Source organism: Puma concolor, chromosome B3, assembly GCF_028749965.1.
Source record: "Puma concolor isolate L17-30 chromosome B3, mPumCon1.1.hap2, whole genome shotgun sequence".
NCBI classification, from domain to species: domain Eukaryota; kingdom Metazoa; phylum Chordata; class Mammalia; order Carnivora; family Felidae; genus Puma; species Puma concolor.
In genome coordinates, this window is record NC_141672.1 from 104,771,567 (window position 1) to 104,797,929 (window position 26,363).

Here is a 26,363-nt window from a genome sequence, read left to right on the forward strand (position 1 = left end):
TAGCATAAAACACATTTAAAAATTCCAAAAACAAAGCAGATATAACTCTGGATTACAAAACATGTATTTTACAAACAGTGCACATATTTCTGAAACTTTCACTGCACATTAAAGAACGAGATACAAAAATTAAATAAGTCCATTCCTTCTTAAGTCCAAATTGGTTACAGTAACATCAGCTGATGACGAGCTTTTCCAAATTCATCTCCTGTGGTCTTAGGAAATTTAATCAGTACAGATAAGAAAAAAATAGCTTATGATGTATCACATATTAGCCTTATCAGTTGAAATAATGAGAATTTTTCAGGAAAACATGATCATCTCTGCTTTCAGTAGCATATTTTAACACTCAGCTGAAATTTGTGCCAAGAGATAGAGGTATTCATCACCAAACCTATAACGCCACAGTAGGTTTGTTTTATTTATTTTTTATTTTTTATTTTTTGAAGGTTTTTTTTTAAGAAAACTGATGGTTGACCAACAAGAAAACTGTTAACTTGTGACTTTTCAGAGGCATGGAGTTATTTATTTTTAATTTTTGGCTTCTGCAATAAAATTGCATCAAGTTTTTAAAGATATTAGCTTTATTAACTTGCAACAATCATTTTAAAATAGTATATAAAAACTGTCACAATGCATCAGAAGCAAGGTTTATGTCTCAAAATTATTTCTGACAGTGCCAAGATTCAGCTTTTTGAGCCAATCTCAACAGATTGGTGATATAATTCAAATTGTTAACATAACACACAATGATAAATATTGCTCTTGAAAAAAAGCAAATGATTTTCCTATTTACAGTTTTTGGAAAAGGTCTACTATAAAAATATTTTTCTCCTCTATATGTTTCCCTGCCATGATAATGTTAAAACATATCTAGATTCTCTTCAAACATCAAGTGGTAAAAGTATAACATTCCATTTTAGCTGAAACATTCCTTTACATAGCCAACATATTTTTTCAAGGCACTCTAAGAACTCTCAAGGACACTGAAAGAAAAATGTTCATCTTGTCCAGTGATATTCTGGGTATATTTCCCCCTCCAACTTTTCTAAATTGAACATTGTTAAAACCAGTTTTTCTTCATTTTCCATGGCAGAGTCCTTAAGTTATTTTTCTTTTATTTGGAGCTTCTCCTTCATTTTCAACTTGCTGAGCAGGCAGACTTTTGGTTTCCATGGAAACTGGATTCCTGCGGCTGCGTGTAGGCATTCTTGTTCCACCAACCTAAGAGAGGAAGCAAATAGTTTAATATGTTTACAACATATTTATATACAGTCAACTCCATATTATTTATATATGTACTAATTACCTTGCAAATAGTCCTTTATATATTTTTAATCTCCAGCCACCTGGCTGCTTCTAAACAAACTTTAATTTGACACAGTGTAAAGTACTAAACTTTCAAATGCAATCACAGAAGGAATAGATCAGGGTAGGTGGAGAGAAGTGAAGGGAGAAACTACTCTGTGTGTTAAACCTGGAAGAGGATGAAATGTTAAATTAGAAAATGATAGGATGACAGGCTTTTTGAGCAACGTGTTTGCAATAAAGACTGAAGGACAGAAGAAAGGTAGAAATGAAAAAAACAATAGGAGAGAAAGGAAATACAAGAAAAAGGTCGGAGGTGGTTAAGAGGGGGAAAAATTGTAAAATGGAGAAAGAGACAAAGAGTAAGAAAAATAGCCAAGTCTGCAGAGAAAACGAGGGAAAATAAATGTGGGGAAAAAAAAGGAAGGCAAAAAAAGAACCCAAGTAAAAAGGAAAACTTGAGAAGCTGAAAGAGAAGATTCTTGCAAGAAAGAAAAATGGGAAGAAAAAATTGGAAGGAGGCTACAGAGGAAAAAAGGAAGAAGGGAAGTGGGAGGAAGAAAGTTTGGTGGGGGGCTGGTGCTACCTTAATATCTACTCCTCTTCAGCAAAAGTAGCTGCCCACCCTCACTTTCTAGTCCACACAGCCTACAGAAGAGAGAAGACGTATTCTTAGGACACAATCCCTTGCTAACTGTAGTCCTGCTGAAGAGGAGATCTGGAAATTCTGTCATCTCCTCAGACACTAAGAGAACATAGTTTTGACAAGTGGTAATGGAGAAACTCAGGCCTTGCAGAGAAGGGCCAAGGCCATACAGCCTAAAACCATCTCCCCAGGACCTGTCCATTTCTGCTTCTATTTTCCCTGGCCACCTTGCACCCTTTGTATCTTCGCATCTTGTCCAGTGAATTCCAGACCTGGTGGTGATGGGTAATATTGTTACTCCAAGCACACTCATATTCCTAAATATGAGACATATTATTAGCATTGCTCTAAGGGGCTACTGGCTCACTCAGGATGCACCAGACTCCAGCTTCCCTAACCTAGTATGTTATCTCTTCAGGGCTATTTTTTAGTTTACCATCAGATGACCAGAAAGGACAAACTCCAGTTGGGATTTGAATCTGCCAGTGTCTGTCCGAATCTGATGAACTTTTCAAATGCACTGATTAGAAAGGGCTGTGATTTTCAGATTATCTATACCACTCCCTACTCAGCTGATATTTACTATAAGAGTATAGTGATGACCCTAAATTGTATCTACTATATCGCTGAGGAAAGTAAGCATTGTGAAACTTCCATCGTGAGATTTTGTGTGTGTGTGTGTGTGTGTGTGTCTAATGAGTATCTATTACCAAAGTTGTAGAAAGAGAAAAGGGATGGGCACAGAGCCTCTGCAAAAGTACTGGAAGTGGAAAAAGTCAGGAGTGGCATAGGAAGCAAGGGGAATCTTCCTATGAAGCGCTCCTCCATGAAGCAAGAGGCAGATAAAGACTCCACTGTGGTATCTCTCAGGGTTAGTACTTAAGGCACTACACAAAGATGAGAACTGCAAGTGGACTAGGGACTAAAGGATTGTATCAGAGACAGGAATATTTGTTATATGAGTTTTTACACCATTAAATATGTGGATGATTTTTGTTTCATGTAGGGTGTTACATCCTTAGGTTTCCTGAAGCTTTAGTGTTTTCCTATTGCTGCTAAGGCTAGAAACCCTGTCTGCTTACCTTGACTTGGAGTCCCATTCCCATGGCCTGGTTAGGAGGAAGTAAGGGAGGAAGGTCAGGTAATTCCCACCAGACATAAAGCTAGATTGTAGCGAGATGTGTAAGAGATGACCAAAAACTTTCAAGGACTTGAAAACATATCAAACCAAGCATTAATTATCTAACTGGACCTAACAGCTGCGTCTTAGATAATCTCACTAAGGGTTTGTCCTTGGCACTGAATACATGAAGTGTCTTAAAAAATACAAACCAGCAACTACTCGGTCATATACATATAAGTGAACTGTTTACTTTTGTATTTATATGGCCAAACCCTGAACATATGGAATCGTATTGAAGTATTAAACCAAAAAGGAATAAGTTACCCCCATAGAGAATTGTATGTCACAGGTGAGACACTATAATCAGGACTTCCAAATGAAATGGAAATCTTTATCCTTGAAAGAACATAAATCTTTCAAAAGTAGTTTTCAATTAGATTTAAGTTGGTGAAGAAAATTTTGCCTTAGGAAGTTATAAAAATCACTAGTCAAATGAAATTTAAACTGGAAATAACAAACCAGAACTGTAGACAAAATGATTTAAAATGTTAACTTTATCCATTCTTTCACTTATAGCAACTAGTTAACCATATTTATGTTTTCATGGCCAGAGTTAGCTAAGAATGAGCAAGGAGTTCTCATTTCTAAAAAGATCTTCCCATACAGTAACATTAGGGTAAAGAACTGAAAAATATAAACAACATCATTACTCTAAATTATAAAAAAGATCCTCAATATTTGCATTCCAGCCATTTCTAAAAGGATTTGAAAACACAGATTAATATACCATGGCGGGGGGGGGGGGGGAGAGAAAATATCCATAGAATATGTAACTGATAGCTGTTCCAGGACACATATACTGGTAAGATTATGGAACTCAGACAATAATTTTGACTCAAAGATTTTTGGCAGCAGGGAAGGAAAATACACTCAGTTTTTACTTCCTGAACATTCAGATCCACTTGTACAGAACAAAACTCTTCCTACAACTAAACCCAAACTGGAGTATCTTAAATGATATAAAGAATGAGTGACATGGTGAAGAGTTTCTCTAGCCATGGCTTTACAAAAGTTTCAGACAGGGAAAAGTCATTCAACTGGTATTTCCAGGAAGGATTCTACAAAGAGAGTAATGTTAATTATAACTCAATAAATATGGAGTTATACAATACTTTGTAAACACAATTTAGTCCTTAACAGTTCAGCGTACATTTAATAAGGTGCTGCATTCACTAATGGCTAACACTTGCTTTTCTATTTTTCTATACCCTACTTATCAATTTTCTTTTTTTTTTTTTTTTTTTAAATTTTTTTTCAATGTTTATTTATTTTTGGGACAGAGAGAGACAGAGCATGAACGGGGGAGGGGCAGAGAGAGAGGGAGACACAGAATCGGAAACAGGCTCCAGGCTCTGAGCCATCAGCCCAGAGTCTGACGCGGGGCTCGAACTCACGGACCGCGAGATCGTGACCTGGCTGAAGTCGGACGCTTAACCGACTGCGCCACCCAGGCGCCCCCTACTTATCAATTTTCAATTGTACCACCGTAATTTTATCGTATATATTCTTCTGCAAATTGTCTCAAATATTTAATGATATCAAACAGTATAAATAAATAAAAATCAGAAAAAATGTAACTTTGCTTTTCATAGGAACACAGGGATTTAACTAGGTGGATGCTCCCACTGGACAAGCTATTAGAATTTTCTTTAGTTGACTTATAAACCTTACAAAAATAGAAACTTCCACTGATAATAAATGGACTCAGTAAAGCATAAAACTTTATCTACTCTTATGAAAACAGTTTTTAGAATGATATTGCGATTAATGTAGCAAATGTGGACAGGATGTTAAAATACTGTACTGTCAATGAACAGATAAACAACCTAATGGAACATTTAATTGCCAAAAAGATCTTACCTTTTGTTGTGGTGTGGGACCTAGTGATTTAGGTGGAAAAGTACAAGGTATTCTTCCATGATGGATATGATATGGTAGTAACAGACTGGGATCTAAAGGGACCCAGGGAACTGAGAGACTGGAAGGTACACCAGGAAGGCTGCAATGTGTTTTATGTAAATTGTAGGCTGTCCTAGTAACTTTTCCATCAGATGTCTTGTAGATCAGGAGTGAAGAATCTTCTGCTGCGTGAGACAACAAGTAGGAACCCTCCTGCAAGCTAAATCATACAAGGAAATACAACTCATTGGCTCACTGTGTCAATTTCAACAGCATTTTCTCAATCATGATCTATTAGTAAAATTGAAAACAATTATGGGAAGGGAATACCACCTCTAAAAACACTTCTATGACCAAATAACTTTTAGTAAGTCTTATTTTTGACTATTTTCATGATTTTTAGGCAATTTTTTTTTATTACATTTCTTTATTTTTGAGAGGCAGAGACAGAGCGTGAGTGGGGGAGGGGCAGAGAGAGAGGGAGACACAGAATCCAAAGCAGTCTCCAGGCTTTGAGCTGTCAGCACAGAGCCCGACGCGGGACTCGAACTCATGGACTGTGAGATCATGACCTGAGCCGATGTTGGACGCTTAACCGACTAAGCCACCTTTAGGAAATTATTTTAATTCTTATTTCAAAGTTCAGGATATATAATTACTTTCTTTTTACTGTTATCTCGATCAATTTTTAAGTGTTTGGTAATTTAATGGGAAACAGTCTAATTCTCTAATCCATGGATAACATATAATGAAAACCATTTCAGGAGTGTACATACACAACAAACACAGAACCTGCTTTGTATCCAGTAATATAAAGATTAAGAGATATAGAAGTGAATATGATATAGTTTAAAAGAAAGTGGAAGGAAAAAAATGGAACAATCACAAAATATGAGGTGCTATTAGAAAAAAAATAACAGCAGCAGCTGATAGGTATGAATGTTTATCATGAGCTAACTATTACACTGCTTAAAAACCATTTTACTATTGAATTCTCAACAACAATTCTTTAAGGCATAATTTTAATTATTCACCCCATATTAGAGCTAAATAGAAATTAGAGACACTAAACAATCTGCCCAAAGTTCTGAGTGCAGGGCTTAGATATACACTCAGGGGGTTGAACTCCATAGGCCATGACCTTAATTATGATTCTCTACCATTACAATAATCACTTCTATCAAACAACAAATCTACATTTTCCTTGTCTCCTTAGAAAGCTTTAAGGAATTCAGTATATCAACATAAAGAGCCAAAAGGCTATGATTAACATCCTGTGCTTTCTTGGGATTTTATATTCCTCTAGCTCAAAGGTGCTAGAACATCAGCTATTTCCCATATCATTTAAAATAAGGATTAATCATACTTTAGTTAAATGCATCTGCCTACAAACTTGGTAAGTTATGTTCCATTAATTTCTTTTTAGAAATTAAAAAAAACAATTTTAATGTTTACTTTTGACACAGAGTGCAAGGAGGGAAGGAGCAGAAAGAAACAGAGACACAGAATCGTTCTGAGCTGTCAGCACAGAGCCTGACGCAGGGCTCACACTCATGAGCCATGAGATCATGACCTGAGCTGATGTCGGATGCTTAACCGACTGAGCCACCCAGGTGCCCTGTTCCCATTAATGGGATACTTCAAGAAGAGTGTCTTCAAAGCACCATACAGTGCAATGTACATGGATGGGTACTAACCATGGTAGGCAGAACAATGACCTCCCAAAGATGCCTATACCTTAAACCCTAGAGTCTGTGAATATATTACATTACCTGGCAAAGCAGAACTAAGATGGAATTAAAGTTCTAATCTGATTTTAAAATGGTAAGATTTTCCTGGATTATGTTAGTGGGCCCAACGTAATCAGAAGAGTCCTTCAATGTAGAATAGGGAGGCAGAAGGGACTCAGCGGGGAGATACAACTATGAAGAAGTCAGAACAATGTGATGTGAGGTCTTAACCTGCCTTTGAAACTTTGAAAAAGGAAGAGGTCAACAAGCCAAGGAATACAGGTGGCCTCTAGAATTCACAAATGTCCAGGAAAGAGATCATACCCAGAGTCTACAGAAAAAAAAAAAAAAAAAAAAAAAAAAAAATCACTCTGGCTGACACCTTGATTTTAGCCCAGCAGACCTGTTAGACTTAACAGAATTGAAAGATAATAAATTTGTATTGTTTTACAACATGAACTTTGTGGGAATTTGCTATAGCTGCAGTAGGAAATGAATACACAAACTAAGATATCGATAATAAAATTTCAAAAAGCATCTGACAAATGTCATGTATAAGTACTGTGCTTCACATGAAGAACCCAGTACACAAAATAAAATTTCTGCCACAGAATCACAGAACTGAACAGTACCTACGAAATTAATAAACTCAACACCATCATTTTATAAATAAGGAAACTAACATAATAAGTTGCATAATAAGTAGAAGACTCAGAAGTTTGAGATTTTTTCACTTTTAGTTCAGACTCTTGAATTGTTTTTTAGTTTATCTTTAGTAAGGGCATAACAGGAATGCAAAGGTTCACATAATGAAACAGTCTGATAAAAATACTCAGGTGGGGAATCTATATTCAAGATTTCTCTGGACTTACTGAGTTTTGAACACCAGCTCTATGTTGCTTCCTTATCCTGAATATATAAGCAATATAGCTAGGCTACGCTCCTTAATGGCCACCAGAATATCCACATCTTAATCTCCAGAACTTTGGAATGTTACCTTCAATGGCTTTCCAAATGTGATTAAGGTGCAATGTGACAAAGGAAGCAGAAATGTGAATGATGCACTTTGAAGATGGAGAAAGAGGCCACAAATCAAGGAATATGACTATGACCCCAGAACCTCCAAAAAGAATCAGTTCTGCTGACATGATTTTAGACCAGTGAAAATGATTTTGGATTTGTGACCTCCAAAACTGTAGAAGAGTAAGTCTGCGCTGTTTTAAACCAGTAAATTTGTGGTAATTTGTTACAGTGACAACAGGAAACCAACACAACAGAGCCTTACAGAAAAATGTTTATTTACTAGTAAGCTGGGTACTATTATATTATCCTTTTATTTATATTTTCATAATTTAAATCTTGACAAAATAGAATAAATGTTGCATTTCTGTTTTTTTTTTTAATCTACCCCTAATAGTCTATATTCCAAGTTTCTACGAATTTTCACCCAAGAAAATCATACATATCAACGCAAAATGTCCAAAAAATACTTACCTACTCAATTTCTTTAGAATGTGTTGGAGGATGTTAAATAAACTTGAAATCCTATTAAACAGAAGAAATTCATGTAAAGTTAAATGTTAAAAAAAAAAGGTATTCTTAACAATTGTGGCTTCTCAGAAAGAGAAATACCCTCATTAACAAAGCAAAAAAAAAAAAAAAAAACAAAACCCATAAAATAATAGAAAATAGAGAATGCCAAAAATATGATTAAATTAAAAGACTTGGGGCGCCTGGGTGGCTCAGTCGGTTAAGCGTCCGACTTCAGCTCAGGTCACAATCTCGTGGTCCGTGAGTTCGAGCCCCGCGTCGGGCTCTGGGCTGACGGCTCAGAGCCTGGAGCCTGCTTCCGATTCTGTGTCTCCCTCTCTCTCTGCCCCTTCCCCGTTCATGCTCTGTCTCTCTCTCTCTGTCTCAAAAATAAATAAACGTTAAAAAAAAAGTTTTAAAAGACTTAAAAATTTACTTAATTTTTGCCATTTCCTGATTTCTCTTCACAATCATAAAGTATTTGACCTGTGTGAATCAGATGTAAAGAGATCACAATTTTATATTCAAATTATAAACTTTAAAAATATTCAGAAGTCTTCAGCAGAACTAATCTGCAAAGAGCTTGCCTTTTAGAGAAGGTGGTGAATTAGCTTCCAAAGTAACTGAGAGGTATTTTAAATGTGTGATGCCAGAGAAGCCACTGAGTGGCGACAGGATAGTTAAAGGGAAATGAAATATATTTCTTTTGTGTCTTTTCTAGACCTAAATTCATTCCTCAACTATTTATTTAAAAATAGGTTTCATTGGGAATGGTGGGGCAGGCAGTGAGTAATGCATGGAAAACATTTTTTATTCATGTAAAGAAAAAAAATTACCCCTCAAAAGAGGTAGTCCTTATAATAGAAGTGGACATTTTTGAGAACAAGCAGAGAATTCAAGACTGAATCTGAAATCCTTCAAAAATTGTGTCAAGTCCCAAAGCTGGAACTCTGCAACCAGTCTAAGTCAGGACAGTGCTTATCCTACTGGTGAATCAAACATCTTCACTACCAAGGTTATCACTCTAGCTTGGCTGTGTGCTCTGGAGCAAATCACTCTAAGGCCCAGCTTCCCAACATGTAAAATGGGGATAATACTACCACCAGTCTTTTCTCGAGAACTGTGACATACAAATTAGATAACGTTCTTAAGTTATGTTCCTTTGCATTTTGGTACATGGAGTCCTGAGCACAATAAACTCATTTCAATCTGATGTACAGTCATCCGTGGCACAGGGGAAACTTTTAGAAGTCGGGATGTCTAAACAGAAAGCTTGGAGCTAAGAGTCTAGGACTGTACTGTTCTTTCCCATCCCTGAAAAGGAGTGACGTGTGCTCTCATGCACTTCCCAGATGCTGGGCTACTACCCTCCCTCTAGCCTTCTCTGTCTGAAGTAGAAAGACTGGAACCACTGGTATTCCATTTAACTGGAAAATGCAGATGATTAATACAGATGGAACACAAGCTGGGTCAGGGGAAGCCTCAATGTATAAAAGGTATAAAAGTCTTGAAAATAAATGATTTAAATTTAACCAATATTTAGAGATAAATGAAAATTAGTGATCATATTAACAAGTTTTTAAAATCCCACCACAAAGTAAACTTTCTTACTTGAGTGCTGAGAGTTTTTCTTTTAATTCTTCTGAGGTAATTTCTTCTAGCAGAAAAAGCTTTGAAGTAAATGCATCAATATGTCCTAAAATAAAATATCAAACTTAAAAAGAACAATTGCAGTACTGAAAAACAAAAAAAAGTTATCCAGTCTCCTTAAAGATGTTTTTACAAAAATGTAACCCCTGTAACAGGAACTTTACGTTCTAAAAGAGAATTATACATTTTATTAAGTTTATTAAGTAAAGCTGCATTTTAAAATGACACTAAAGTCAGATTATAAAAGAAATAGATATTAATCGTAAAATGTTTGCTGAATATAGAAAAGTTTACACATATGCACACCAAAAACTAACCTCTAAGTCCCAAATTTAAGAGTAACAACTGATAAGGGGCCTGGGTGACTCAGTTGGTTAAGCGTCTGACTCCTGTTTTCAGATCAGGTCATGATCTCAGGGTTCATTAGATCAAGCCCCATGTCAGGTTCTGTGCTGACAGTGTTGAGTCTGCTTGGGATTCCCTGTCTCCTTCTGTCTCTGCCCCTCCCCTGCTCGTGCACACCCTCTTTTTCTCTCAAAATAAATAAAATTAAAAAAAAACCCTAACTTAAAATATTGGTGTTTCTATTTCCTATTAACGTTGCATTTTCATAGAGATTAAATTTTTAGAGAAATATGTACCTATTATCAAAGTAAGTGGATAGTCAGATTTATAGTTTGGGTATGTTCTCCACATCTCTAACACACACCTGATTGTTAAGATAAGAATTAGATTATAAAAATCCAGCTTAATTATTCACAACAGCCAACATATGGAATCAACCTAAGCATACATCAACGGATGAATGGATAAAAATGTGGTATACATAGGGGCGCCTGGGTGGCGCAGTCGGTTGAGCGTCCGACTTCAGCCAGGTCATGATCTCGCGGTCCGGGAGTTCGAGCCCCGCGTCGGGCTCTGGGCTGATGGCTCAGAGCCTGGAGCCTGTTTCCGATTCTGTGTCTCCCTCTCTCTCTGCCCCTCCCCCGTTCATGCTCTGTCTCTCTCTGTCCCAAAAATAAAAATAAACGTTGAAAAAAAAAATTTAAATTTAAAATAAAAAAAAATGTGGTATACATAAAAAATGGAATATTAGCCATGAGAAAGAAGGAAATTCTGTTTACAACAATATAGATAGACTTAAGGGCATTATGTTACGGAAAATAAGAATGAAAAAGAAAATATTATGTGGAGTCTAAAAATAAAAGTCAAACTCATAGAAACAGAGTAGGAAAGTGGTTTCCAAGGGCTGGGGGAGGAAGGAATAGACAGAGGTGGTAAAATGGTACAAACTTTCAACCACACAGTCTGAGAATCCAGTATGTAGTGCGGTGACTATAGATGATAACACTATACTGTATGATTGAAATCTGCTAAGAGAGTAGAACTTAAATGTAAATCATCAAAGGGAAGAATCCTTTCACAGTGTACACGTATATCAAATCATCATGATGTACACTTTAAATATCTTACAACCTGATTTGTCAATTATACTGCAATAAAGCTTAAAAAAGTCTGGCTATTGAAGCACACCATAAGATTCCCCATGGTTAAAAAAAACAACAACAAACTCTGCTTAAGGTCCTACTTTCTTACAAGTATGACATAATTCCAGAATTCTAAGAAACAACGTAGCAAAAGACAACACTTCCATTTTAAAAAGTAACATGTACCTTATACAACAAAATAGGTTGAGACGGACACTTAGGTTTTAAAATGTACCAAGGAATGGGAATGCAAGCTGGTGCAGCCACTCTGGAAAACAGTATGGAGGTTCCTCAAAAAACTAAAAGTAGAACTACCCTATGACCCAAAAACTGCACTACTAGGTATTTATCCAAGGGATACAGGTGTGTTTCGGAGGGACACATGCACCCCCATGTTTATAGCAGCACTATCAGCAATAGCCAGAGTATGGAAAGAGCCCAAATGTCCATTGATGGATGGATGGATAAAGAAGATGTGCAGGGGCGCCTGGGTGGCTCAGTCAGTTAAGCGTCTGACTTCAGCTCAGGTCATGATCTCACAGTTCGTGAGTTTGAGCCCCGCATCGGGCTCTGTGCTGACAGCTTAGAGCCTGAAAGCCTGCTTCAAATTCTACGTCTCCCTCTCTCTCTGCTCCTCCCTTGCTCATGCTCTGTCTCTCCTTCAAAAATAAATAAAAACATTTTAAAAAAATTAAAAAAAAAAAAGATGTGGTATATATATACAATGGAGTGTTACTCGGCAATCAAAAAGAATGAAATCTTGCCATTTGCAATTATGTAGATGGAAGTGGAGGGTATTTATGCTAAGAGAAATTAGTCAGAGAAAGACAAATATCATAGGACTTAACTCATATGAGGACTTTAAGAGACAACACAGATGAACATAAGGGAAGGGAAACAAAAATAATATAAAAACAGGGAGGGGGGACAAAACATAAGAGACTCTTAAATATGGAGAACAAACAGAGGGTTACTGGCAGGGGTGTGGGATGGGGGATGGGCTAAATGGGTAAGTGGCACTAAGGAATATACTCCTGAAATCACTGTTGCACTTTATGTTAATTTGGATGTAAATTAAAAATAATAAAATTTAATTAAAAATAAATAAATAAATAAATAAATAAATAAATAAATAAATAAATAAAATGTACCAAGGAAGAATGATATAAAAGATAGCCCTGGGGGCACCTGGGTGACTCAGTTGGGGGCACCTGGGTGACTCAGTTGGTAAGCATCCGACTTCGGCTCAGGTCATGAGCTCACGGTTTTTGAGTTCAAGCCCCGCATCGGGCTCTGTGTTGCCAGCTCAGACCCTGGAGCCTGCTTCGGATTCTGTGTCTCCCTCTCTCTCTGCCCCTCCCCGACTTGTGCTCTGTCTCTATCAAAAATAAATAAAATGTAAAAAAAAAAAAAAAAAAAAAAATTTAAAGATAGCCCTGAGTTAAATGTTACGAAATCAAGTCAATACAAAAACCATGCTTTGTACCAGAGTTAAAAACATCAATTAGTATGACAAGAATGTAACACTCATCAATGCTGAAAATATCACTTTTTGTCTTTATTTTTTAACTTGCAATATTTAGTTATCAAAACACATTACCTGGGAAGCTGACGTCAATCACTGGGACAACAAAAAGTGCACGTCATTTTTATATATAGCTCCCTTTCATTTGCTTTGTGCTCATAAAAAGAATTAGAAACATTTTTATCAGATGCTCTACCTTAAAACAATGAATCCATTTGTCCCACGTCCATTTGTTATTTCCTATGCCAAGTTTTAGTTTCAACTCTGCATTTCTAACACTCATTATACAGTGGCATTTCTAATAACTGCTTTAATAACTGCAGAAAGGGAGTATTAAATATAATAAAATATATTTAGACATTTACTAAATATGCCTTTGAGAAGATTAATAAGTCATATCTTTTTCAAGAAATCTCAGTAAAAAATATAGTATATGTCAAATATGGTCAAAGATAACTCTATAGAGAAGGCCAGACTAAGTGCTAGGAGCCCTACTTCTTCAAGGAGTTTACAATTCTCTCAATATTTGAGCATTTTCACCTGTGGGCCTCAAATGACTCCTGTGTACTTGAGATATTTATCTCCTCAGCCCTTGGGGCAGCCGAGGAAGGCTGGGCTATCCAAAGGTGGGAAAAATTGCTTTACAGAGTACAAATAAAGCCTTTGTGTAATACAACTAAAGGCTTTCTATACATGCATCAAATCATACATATATTCAAACACACCTATACATGCATACATACATACACACAGGCAATCTTTGCTTTGCATGCAGTATGGGATGATAAAAATAACCATACAAACTGAAACCATGCAAGCAATTTTAATGATCAGCTGGAAAAATACAGTTGTTCCATAACCATTAAAACTTTTTGTCGGGGCGCCTGGGTGGCGCAGTCGGTTAAGCGTCCGACTTCAGCCAGGTCACGATCTCGCGGTCTGTGAGTTCGAGCCCCGCGTCGGGCTCTGGGCTGATGGCTCAGAGCCTGGAGCCTGTTTCTGATTCTGTGTCTCCCTCTCTCTCTGCCCCTCCCCCGTTCATGCTCTGTCTCTCTCTGTCCCAAAAAAATAAGTAAACGTTAAAAAAAAAATTAAAAAAAAAAAAAAAAACTTTTTGTCAAAACATTATGAATTCCCCATCAATTGTAAATGTTTAGGGAAATGAAAAAGATAGTAAAATTAATATTTATTTATATATTGGAATTTACAACATAACAAACACTGAAGATTATTTTATTTATAGAGAACTTATCAAGAGCAGTTTGAACACTGCTTGTCACCTTATTTTGGTACAACTTATGATAGAAAGCAAGCATCTCTTCTATGCTGTGAACTGTCATACTCCTTTCTAAGTTAGGATCAGCTTCCAACATTGTATCCTCTATACTTCTGATGTCAGGAAACATCTCCAAGAGTTCCTTTAATGTAAAATCTTATGCTGGTGTCACTTTTTCACCCTTTACGTCACAACCACTTTCCTCATTTGTGTCCCTAAGTTGGCCTTCACTTCATTCCCGTGGCGACACATCTGTGGTCTCTTGAACAGCAGCGGTGCCGACATTCCCACGGTTGGCTATTTCTCCTGCAACCCCACTTCTGTTCAATTCCAACTGTACTTCCAGCAGTATCGCTGTATATTTCTTGGCTGTGCTTTAATCGTGGTCGGCCAACTATCTGTGTGATTATCCACTTTTGTAAAATGTCATGAGTTTATCACTGGGAGGCAAGGAAGGAACACAACGACACACTTTGTTTTCTGTGTGTGAACTCGGGACACAGGTACACAGTGACCACTGACAGACTGGAAAATGTGACATAACCGGTCACTGGTCATGATGTGCGTCTGTGTGGACTGGAGAGTCAGCAGTGAAGTCTGGAGTTTATACGATTAGTTACAGTAAATATACCAAAGTAACTGAAACTGGTGTATCTTAAAACTGCAAATTCACAGGCCTGTCTTTTGTCATTTATATAGAACTGATATATAAAAAGGATTAGAAGGTAGATACACAAGTGGTAAGATTACTTCAGGAATTTTCTTTAAGGAGTAACTCTTAATGTTTTTATGGGGTTTGAGGATAAAAAAAATACTACAATTGAGGAGAAGAGAACTTGTTCATGGTAAAGAAGCAGACATATATTAAAAAACAAAAAAAACAAAAAAAACAAAAAAAAAAACAGTACATTTATTCTACCTGAAAAAGAGACTATGAGATACAGAAGTGGTTCTCAAGGGGCAGTCCCCAGACCAGCAACAGCAGCAGCACCGGAAAACATGCTAGAAATGGTAAGCCTTAGGTCCCCTCCCAGCCCTACTGAGTTAGACACTATAGAGTCAGGGCCAGAAATCTCTACTCTCACAAGCCCTACTTGTGATTCTGATGAACAATCAAATTTGAAAATCACTGAACGCATGTCCTACAAACCAACGTGCTCTTCAGTTAAAGAAAGTAACTCCGATCTTATATCACTGTCTTTCTTGTAAGGTAAGTTTTATCTGAATCGCTCAATCATGCAGATAAACTCTATCCTCACTGTTTTCTCCAAAAGATCTAATGCACTGTTCCCCAATTTTGATTTCTGAGGAAAAATCATCTTAAATTTCCTCAAAATCTTGAGATCACAGGGTTGGATGTGGAAAAAAATAACAAAATGCTTAAGTTAAATAGAGGAGTGGTTAGCAATGGTCAAAAGGAAAACTCAGGCCACATCTGAGAAAGGACTGTGGTGCATGAGTGCATGAATATGAGCATTTGGAAAGTTTCTAATCAAGACTTTAAGAATTCAGTTTCTAGAACACAGTAAAATCAGTTGTTTTAATTTACACTGATTAATATTGTCACATACAAAGTACTTCACTTTTGTTACATCTAACACCTACACCTCCCTCCCCCAATTCTTCCGTAGGCCTTTTTAGTGTTATGGCAAAGTTATTAACACTTAAAAACTGAATGAATCCTGGTCCTGCCAACTGAAAAACTCTGTATCTATGAATAAGTTACTTAATTATTCTGAACTTTTCTTTTCTCTTTTGCTTATAGCAGTGGTCTACACATATCAAAAACTTAAACAGAGCACTTAAAACAGAGCAAATTATTTTGGAAAAGTTAAAATAATATACAATGTATGAATAACTATGCTTTGTTTTGAGAAATCTTGGTTTAATGCTGTGTGATACAACTATTTGAAGGATGGATTAAAAGTTCAATTCATTTTGGGGTGCCTGGGTGGCTCAGTCAGTTAAGCATCTGACTTCAGCTCAGGTCATGATCTTGCGGTTTGTGAGTTCAAGCCCCACATTGGGCTCTGTGCTGACAGCTGAAGCCTGGAGCCTGCTTCAAATTCTGTGTCTTCCTCTCTCTCTGCCCCTCCCTTGCTTGCTTGCTGTCTCTCTCAAAAATAAGTAGACATTAAAAAATTTAAAAAAAAAGTTAAATTCATTTTACTACAGGTCTGTGAGAGCTAAAAAAAAGATCCAATGATACAAAGATCTAAATGCAGCAAATAGCTCATTGCTGGGCTTGCTGAAGAGTGACAGTGATTGTTTTTAACACCATACACCAATTACACAAAAGTCTTTGTCTGAATTCTACTAATTAAAGTCCATCTTCCCTGTTGTTAACCAGTTTTTCTTACAAACATTACGACAGGGCCTGCATTCCTATCCTTGAGGCTCTCTGGAAGATTTCAAAAGAGGTTTCTTTTTTTTTTTTTCTAATCTGATTCCAAGTTTTTAAAGTATACAGATATGTAAGTTTTTTGTTTGCTTTTGTTTACAATAAGTGACACTTTGGGGTGCCTGGTGGCTCAGTCAGTTAAGCAACCAACTCCTGATTTTGGCTCAGGTAATGATCTCATTGTTCATGGGTTTGAGTCCGTGTTGGACTCCGCACTGACCATGGAACTAGCTTGGGGTTTTCTCTCTTTCTCTGCCTAACCCCTGCTCTCTCTCAAAATAAATAAACATTAAAAAAAGTAACATCTTTCATTTTTGGCAAGAAAATCATACTTAACATACCCAAGGATGCTGTACGGCACAACTCTTGGGGTGGCTGTTTACAAGGAAGGGATTGAATACAATGTCTCTCTAGAGGTGTGCTATGTGGAGATAATGAAGATTATTTTCAGTATTATACGTGACAGGACTGTATGACAACATAAAGACAGAGTACGATTTATTAATCCACATACTTAATAATATAAGTAATGTTTAATTTTTCTTTAGAGAACAAATAAATAAGAGTTACAATATTCTCTTCCTACATCCCAGTGGCTTATCTTATGCACACCTAGGGACAAAAAGAACAAAGTATACAAATTCAAAGGTTTGTTTTTTACCATTCCCCTTTTCCTTGACTTTTACTGTTCCTTCAACCAGTAATCAAAGGCAACCTCATTCATTCTAAACATAAGTGAGTATCTCCATGTGCCAGATACTGTTTGAGGAGCTTGAGATATGATCAATCAACAAGAAGCCCAAAGACGGGCATCCGATACAATTAAAGTACAAAGTTTACTAGTGGCAACCAGGAAAAGGGATTGGGAATACATTTGTGTGGGGAAAGAGTAAATGAAGCCAACTAGAGGAAAGAAACCTAGAGATGTGAGCCTGGTCTTTGTGGTTGCTTTTCTCTGGAAAAAGCAATGAAAGGCTAAGAAATGAACCAGGGCTTTCAATAGTCTTTCAGAATCAGAGGAACAAAACTGTATTTCGGGATCTATCAATGAAGTGAACACCTAAACTCTGAGTTGGGACCTTGTGTAAAAAGGGGTCCCTGGATTTGGTGATTCTTTAAAAGAACTCATAGGATTTAGCATATAGCTGTACTCATGGATAAGACGTATTACACCAAAAGGTTACAAAGCAAAAGAAAAATGACCAAAAGGAAAAGGTGGGTGGAGTGAGGTCCAGAGGAAACCAGTTGAAATCTATGAGTCTCTCCCGAATTTCTGTTTGGGGATGATGAAAAAATTCTGGAAGTGGACAGTGGTGATGGCTGCATAACACAATGAATGTACTTCATACCACTGAATTGTACGCTAAAAATGTATTCTGAATTGGATACTACGATGGTTAAGATGGTAAATTCTAGGTTATTCTAAAATATGTATATTTACCACAATTAAAAAACAAAGAGTCCCTTCCTACTGAAGTCACATAGGATGCACCTTAATTCTTCCAGCAACAAGTTTTTTTTTTTTTTTTTGTATATTGGAAAAGCTCATCAGAGATTTAGCACTCAAGGTTTTTATTGGAGGTTCATAATGTAGGTGCCCACTGCCTACCACATACCAAAATTCACCTTTCAAAGGAAAGCAGATGTTCAAGATAAGCCATATTGTCTGTACAGTGTGGGTACTATGACCTATCCTTATCAGTTAGACAAAGTCTTCTATCAGTATAGAGAATGGTTTACTAGCTAAGTTCCCACATATCAGCTAAGAGCCAGCCTTGCAAGGTCTTACACAGGTCTTTCCAAGACCTTACACAGGTCTTGTACAAGACCTTACACAGGTCTTTCCAATGATTGGTAGTGTCAGTCCTGCTACATCAACTCCTATCTACACGGACCCCGAATAGCAATACCTTAGCAGTAAGTGAGAAACAGACTGGACTTTCTAGGGTCCAAAGTCAAGCTTTAAATGATCTAACTCCCTATAAGTGAATTAGGGTAGATTGCAAGTAATCTTGTCTAGGGCCATCTGGGTGGCTCAGTCTGTTGAGCATCTGACTCTTTATTTCAGTTCAGGTCATGATCCCAGGGTGGTGGGATCAAGCCTTGCATTGGTCTCCATGGTGAGTGCGGAGCCTGCTTGAGATTCTCTTTCTCTCTCTCTCTCTCTCTCTTCCCCTCTCTCCAACTCACATGTTCTCTCTCTCAAATAAAAAAAAGTTTTCTTTAAGTAGTCTTGTCTAGAGGAAGATACATTTTAGCTTTCTCATTATCTCTACAATTTTTCATATATAACAGCTGGCCCATGATAAAAAACAGCCTGGCATACAATGAAATAACATGGAAAAAAAAAAAGAAACGTGAGATTAATTGTGTCCCCCACAAAAGATATGCTGAATCCCTAATCCACAGTACCTTAGAACATGACCTTCCTTGGAAACAGGATCATAGCAGATATAATTAAAGATTAAGATGAAGTCCTATTAAGATGAGTAGGGTGGGCCTTTAATCCAAGTGACTGGTGTCTGTATAAGAAGAAGACAGAGACACAGGAAGAAGATGCCTTTTGATGAGAGAAACAAGAGATAAGGGTGATGCATCTACAATCCAAAGATGTCAACAACTGCTGGCAAATACCAGATGACAAAAAGCATTCTATCTTCTGAAGGATTCTCTCCTACAGGTTTCGGAGGGATGATCCAGTGACACCTTGATTTTGGATTTCTAGCCTCCAGAACAAGAAATATCTGTCGTCTTAAGCCACTTACTTTGTGGTACTTTGTTACAGTAGTCCTAGGAAACTAATACATAAAAGAAAATAGAAAAGATCCACAAGAAATCTAGAAAACAGAGGCGCTGGGCACAGATTTTAAAATAATTTTACCTAATATGACAAAGGAAAGATTGAGAATTTCTATAGAAAACCATAATCTGTAAAAAAAGAAGCAAATGCAGGGGCCCCTAGGTGCCTCAGTCAGTTGAGCGGGTGACTCTTGATTCTGGCTTAGGTCATGATCCTGGGTCATGAGATCAAACCCGTGTCAGGCTCCACACTGAGTGTGGAGACTGCTTAAGATTCCCTTTGCCTTCCTCTGCCCCTCTCCCCTGCTCACCCACGAGCTCTGTCCCTGTCTGAAAGAAAGAAAGAAAGAAAGAAAGAAAGAAAGAAAGAAAGAAAGAAGGAAAGAGCCAAATAGAAAATCTAAAACTGAAAAATACAATAACTGAAATTAAGGACTCAAGTCATGGGTTAAATAGTGTATCAGGGACAGATGAAGAGGGAATTAATGAAGTAGAAAAAAAATATCAAACATGATGCATGAAGAGTCAAAAGGAAAGGTAAAGAAAAATAAATATAGGACATTAGGGTTACAATAAGATAATAACACTGCAACTAAAACCTTGGAGGAGAAAGAGAGACAATGGAAAAGCAATGATGGTTGGGGACATAATGACAGAACCCTCCAAAATTGTTCAAAGTCATCAAGTCACATTTTCAAGGAGAAATATGAACCCCAAAAGGAATATTTACAAAGAAAATCTAAACTAAGCACATTGTGGGAAAATTGTTCAAAACCAGGAGGAAGATAAAATTTTGTCTGCCAGAGAAAAGAGACTTGTTACTTTCAAAGGAGCAAAAAATTAACATGGACAGCTGACTTTTCAAGAATAAAGTTGAAATAATTCATAACAACAACAACAATAATAATAATAATAAACCTTTTAGATGAATAAAAACTGGGATTCTCTGTCACTAACATATCTGTAATAAAGATAATATAAAGGGTATTCTTCAGACAGGGAAAAATGACACTAGTTTGAATCTTAAAAATATGAGAAGAAAAGCAGTAAATCAGGTAAATAACATGAATAAATGTAAATGAATATCAAAAGTATATACTAATAATAATGTATACAAAAATAAAATACTATTGTTTGAGAAAAGACTAGAGTACTTTTTAATGGAGGTAAGTCAGGGATGCATGTTAAAATTATTAAAGTAGCACTCTCCAATTGAGCTTTTTGTGATGCTTGGAAATATACACACTGTCCCATATGGTGACCAGATGCAGGTTTCAAGCACTTGAAATATGGCTGGTATAAGTGAGAAACTGAATTTTAAGTTTTACTTAATTTTAATAAATTTATAATAGTCACCTGTGGCTAGGAGCTACTGTATTGGCACACCTCTAGAGTAACCTTTAAAAGAGGAGTAAAAGAGAAAAGAAAAAAACAAGTAGCAAAAGAGTATATATATATTTATGTTAACAAAGAACTATTCTGTTAATAAAGGGGAATAAATGGAATAAAAATATATCCAATTCACAAGAAAGCACTAAGACAAAGGTCTCTAAACCAATGAGTCAAATAGAAGTAATATATAAACTCAAATTTATTACTAATATGTGGTAATTACTATAGGTACTACAGACATTAAAAGAGAAGAGGATATAATGAAGACCTTTATGCCCGTACTTTTCAAAATTTAAACTGAAAACATTTCTTAAAAGCATACACATACCACAAGCTACGAAACTGATGCAAGAAATTAACTATCTGAATGGCTCTAAAACTAATTTAAAAACAGAATTGATAATTAGAAGCTTCTCAAAAAAGAAAACTTTAGGCTCACATGCTTCCTAAGTAAAATTTACCATTTATAGAATTAACACCAACTTTACAGAAATTCTATCAGGTAAGAAAAGAAGAGGGAATACATCTGAACTCACTTTATGACATAAACATAACCTTAATATCGACATCTAGGCAAGGTATTACAAACCAATCTCACTCATAAACACAGATGGCAGAATATTAACAAAATTAATATTAATATTAAATTAAATCCGCAAATATATAAAAAGAATAATATATTATGAGCAAGCTGGGTTTATGGCAGGAACACAAGGTTGTATTAACATTTTCTTTTTAAATTTATTTATTTATTCTGAGAGAGAGAGAGAGAGTGTGTGTGTGCGTGCGCGCGCACGCGCGAGTGGGGGAGAGACAGAGAGAGGGAGAGACAGAGGATCCCACGCAGGCTCCACACTGTCAGCACGGAGCCCAACATGGGGCCTGAACCCATGAACTCATGAGATCATGACCTGAACCTAAAACAAGATGGACACTTAACCAACTGAACCACCCAGGGGCACCAAGGTTGGATTAACATTTTAAATTCATCAACAGGATATGTCACATTAGTAGAATAAAAAAGTCACAGCAACACATCAAATGCGAAGAAAATAACTGATAGTTTTTTTTTTTTTTACCCATTCATGATTAAAATTCTTAAACTAGGAATACTAAGGAACTTCTTTATTATAATAAAAGGTATCTACAAAAACCTATGCAAAATACCAAACACAATGGTGAAATGTTGAAAACCTTCCCTCTTAAGATTAGAAATATGGTTAAAATGCCCATTATTCACCCTCTAATTAAGTGCTAGGTAATGAAGGCAAGGAAAAATCGGTATAAAGGTTGGAAAGAAGAAATAAAATGGTCATTGTTTGCAGAAGACATGATTGGTTACTTAAAACATCTAAATCATTAGAATGAATAAGTGAGTTTAGCTAAGTTGTTAGATAGAAGATCAATATACAAAATCAACATGCAAATAAAGTTTATATTTTAGTAACAAACCATAAGAAAGTAAAATGTCAGAAATACCATTTACAATAGCTTAAAAATACCAAATACCAACAAAATGCACTTAAAATATATACAAGATCTCTACATACAAAATCGTAAAATACTAAGAGAAATTAAAGATATAAATAGAGAAATATACAAAATTCATAGATTAGAAGATATGTTATTGTGAAGCTATCAATTTGCTCCACATTGAGTCAATGCAGTTGCTAACAAAAATCCCAATCTTCTTGCTGTTGTTGGTAGAAACTGACAAGCTGATTCCAAAATTTGTAAATGCAAAGGGCCAAGAATAGCCAAGAAACTCCTAAAGAAAATCAATTGACAAGATTCACTTTACAACATAGAACATTTTATAAAGCTAGAGTGATTTAAAGTGTTAATTGTCTAGCTAGAGTAGGTAGAAAAATTAAGTAATTACTCCAGGTGGAGTACTTAAAACAGGTACTGCCTGAAGGACATACAGGGAGTGAGAATTAGATTCACATATATGATTTATAATACAAGTAGCATTGGAGAGCAGCAGAGAAAGGGTGGTATTTTCAATAAAGAGTGCTAAAAACTGAAAATATGATCTTGATATTCCATGTAAAAATACCACATAAACTGTATATCTAAATAGAAGGGGTAGAAAAAAAAAAAAAAACAAAGATTCTAGAAGATAATATAGGAGAGTATCTTCATGATCTTGCTGGGGGATGCAGTTTAAAATAGGACAAAGAAAGCACTAATCATAAAGGAAATAGTAAGTTCAAAAGATAGCATTAACAGACTGAAAAGGCAAGTTACAGAGTGGGAGAAAAATATCTGTAACATTTAAAACCAATAAAGAAGGACCAAACAAACAAAAATGTCACAACAGAGAAATGAGCAAGAAGTTTGAATAGGCAATTCATAAAACTGAACATCCAAATGTTCAATCACATGAAAGAGTGTCCAACTTCATAAACAACCAAAGAAAGGCAAAGTAAAACAATAATGAAATAATACTATCTACCTACCAGCATGGCTAAAATTAAGTCAACTGAGAAGCCCAAGTATGGGCAAGAATGTGAAAAAAACTGGAACCCTCACATATTGCTAATATAAGTGTAAGCTGTCTCAATCATTTTGGAAAACTTTCTGAAATTATCTACTGAATTTGAAAGCATACATAACCTAGTAATTCCACTCCTTGGCATATGCCCAATAGCAATATGTATGCATGCACTAGTAGACATTTACAAGTATGTTCAGAGTTCCATTAAAATAGAAACCACCCAGACAGGTTCCTAAAGTTAAATGGATAAACTGTAGTATATTCTTATAAAGGAATATGTCAAAATAACAAAAGTAAACTAGTGTTACATACAGTAACAATATGGATAAATTTCACACAACATGGATAAATTTCAAAAATTATGTTAACTGAAAGAAGGCATAAGCAAAAAACTACTATTTTATGGCTCCATGTGTACGGAGTGGGAAAACAAGACTATCACATTGGAATTATGACTACAAATGGAGAAGAGGAAGAAGGCAATGATTGGGAAGGATCACTTGGGGATCTTCTGGGTCACTGGTAGTTTTCAGCTTTTTGATCTGGGTACTAGTTGCAGAGGTACTGGCTTTGTTATAATTCCTTGATTTGTACATTTATACTCTTTCCATTTTCTGAAAGTGTATTATACTTAAAAAGTTAAAAATGGAAGACAAAAACACATCAAGTCAATGGTGTACTTTACAACTATTTTATTTTCTTAGAATGGAAAGAGTACTATGTAGATATTTAAAAATTATGTGTAAGTATAGAGAAATTATTGCTCTTTGTTTTAGGCTGCTTTTAATTTTTGGATAAGAAATCCTTTAACTCTTGTATCATAAAGATGATCTTCCATATTTTCACCTAATTCTAGCTTACTAGCTTTTTCCTCAGCACAAATATACAAAATCTTCCTTCATTGTCTTGCAGTTATCTATTTTCATCAAGAAGTCTACTTTTGGGGCAATATATTAGGTAATAATTATAATAAAAAAGGTTTGTATATACAGTCCCTGAAGTAAGTTGAACAAAATATTATTATGTTCATTATGTATAAGTGAAAAGGCTCAGGCAAACAATTATAAAATACATAGTAATCATACACACATATCTTCTCACTCCCACATTTAGCATGATTTCCACTACTCTATTTATAATGGAAAAAGCACAGGCTGTGGAATCAGAAGAGATATGGATATAAATTCTGGATTTCCCAGCAACTGTGTACTCTTGAGCAATAAACACAGAGAACCTTAGTTTCTTCCTCTGTAAAACAAAGATAAACATCATCTATTTCACAGAATAGTGAGGATTAGCAATAATGGATATATAGTCGTCGACCCACATTACATATTTCATAAATGAGAGCTCTATTATATTCTTTTGTTCTATTGTTTTACACACACACACACATGCACACATGTGTTTAATAGTTTCTAAGGATGATTTTAGAGCATTTCAAGTGCATCTGATAATATACAACTTGGTTTGTGAGTGGTAGATACATAATAAACCGAAGAAGAAAAAAAATACTCAACAATATTCTATAAGCTGTACTTTGGGAGGCTGGGAGAAGTGTAGTGAGGAAAACTAACTTATTAACAGGGAGGATCAAAGAACAGAATATTTGAAAAGAAACACATTACAGCTTTTAAGGGTATACTGTAACTCATATCTAGCAACTCATTTCCAATTTAGTCTGTTACCTGGATGTCAAAGGGCAATAATAAACACTTCTGAAGTGGGATGTCTTAAGTATTTTCTACACAGCTCCTTTACCTTTTGACTATCTGCAGACAGACACTCTTCTTAAAACCAAAACCACTAAGTCTACATTATATTAGGTGTAACTATAAAGAGATTAAGTAATGAGTCACACAAACCACTTTCACAACTGATATATAACTTATTTTAATTATATTCAGTCATTCTAGATACAACAATAACAAAAATGACTGTTGCTTTCTGTATTTCCAGAGAGTAATTATAAAAAAAACTTACTTAGGAGCCCTTTCTCCTACACTCCCTTCCTGATGTAACATTTTTCTGAAAATTAAAAGAGTAATACAGCAACATGAAACAACAATAAAAAACAACCCTCTAACCCATAGATGCTTTTAAAACACCATTTAAAACATATTCACGCCCACATAAAAATTCAAACCTATCCCCAACCTCAAAGAAAACACAACCATGCAACATAGGTTTCTCATCAAACAAATGTCAGAGAAACCAAATACACCATCCCATTAAATTAAAATGAATGGCTTATAAGTGGGTAAGATTTACGGAAGATAAAGAGCACATAGGACAATAAACTTGGACTTCAAAGAATACTTTAGATGAAGTAAGCCATATAAATGATGGCAGTTTTACCTGTTAGAGTACATCAGAAATCGAACAAAAAAACCCCACCACTTCGTACTGTTTTCGTCATGAGTCTCTATTCTTTCCGTGCTTTAAACAGGATTTAAGTGCTCAGTTTTTGTTTCATCCTTTCCTAAAATGGATGTGGCTAGTAACTGCTTTCAAGTAGCTTACATGAAGACTGTTGGTATGTTTCATGGCAAGAGGTCTTTTGGAGGAACACTGCAATTGTGGTCAGTGGCTGAAAACTAAAAGAACTTCGGGCACTGAGTATGAAACAGGAGGAGGGGGCTAGTGCACTACCAAGTAGGACATTTAGCCACTTGTGTTTTTGAGTTAAGCAGAGAAAGCAAATCAGTTATCTTATTAACACTCTTACACAGTAAAGACAAAATATTGATTAACCAAAATATGGAAAAAATTTTCAGATGAGTCTCCTTTTTCTGATTAAGCAAGAAAAACACACTCGTAACAGTTATTTCACAACCAGGAATTACGCTAAGCACTATGAAAATACAAAGTTTCATCAGACACTGACCTTAAACTACTTACTGTCTACTGGGAAGATAGGATAAGTATCAAAAGGAACAATACAATACAAAGTAACAAGTCATAAAAGTGGTGAAAAAAGACTACCTTAAAACATCAAAAGAAGGAAATGACTTCACAGAAGGGCAGCTTGAGATAT

The 26,363-nt window shown here is 35.9% G+C and overlaps 1 protein-coding gene across 9 annotated transcripts in view; it reads right to left on the minus strand.

Moving 5' to 3' along the window:
* Positions 1-42: 42 nt before the first annotated feature.
* The window catches only part of ICE2 (interactor of little elongation complex ELL subunit 2), a 63,242-nt gene continuing 36,921 nt past the window's right edge, over positions 43-26,363 (minus strand). For 8 of the 9 annotated variants that reach the window (XM_086710835.1, XM_086710836.1, XM_086710831.1 and 5 more), the window contains 4 exons: positions 9,908-9,992; positions 8,261-8,311; positions 4,998-5,256; positions 43-1,224 (listed from right to left, as the gene is read on the minus strand). In XM_086710835.1, the coding sequence (XP_086566961.1) occupies positions 1,102-1,224; positions 4,998-5,256; positions 8,261-8,311; positions 9,908-9,992 (518 nt within the window). In that variant the 3' untranslated portion in view covers positions 43-1,101. Of the gene's footprint in view, positions 1,225-4,997; positions 5,257-8,260; positions 8,312-9,907; positions 9,993-25,309; positions 25,355-26,363 lie in introns of those variants that run through there. The other variant, XR_015252683.1, reaches the window with a different exon arrangement.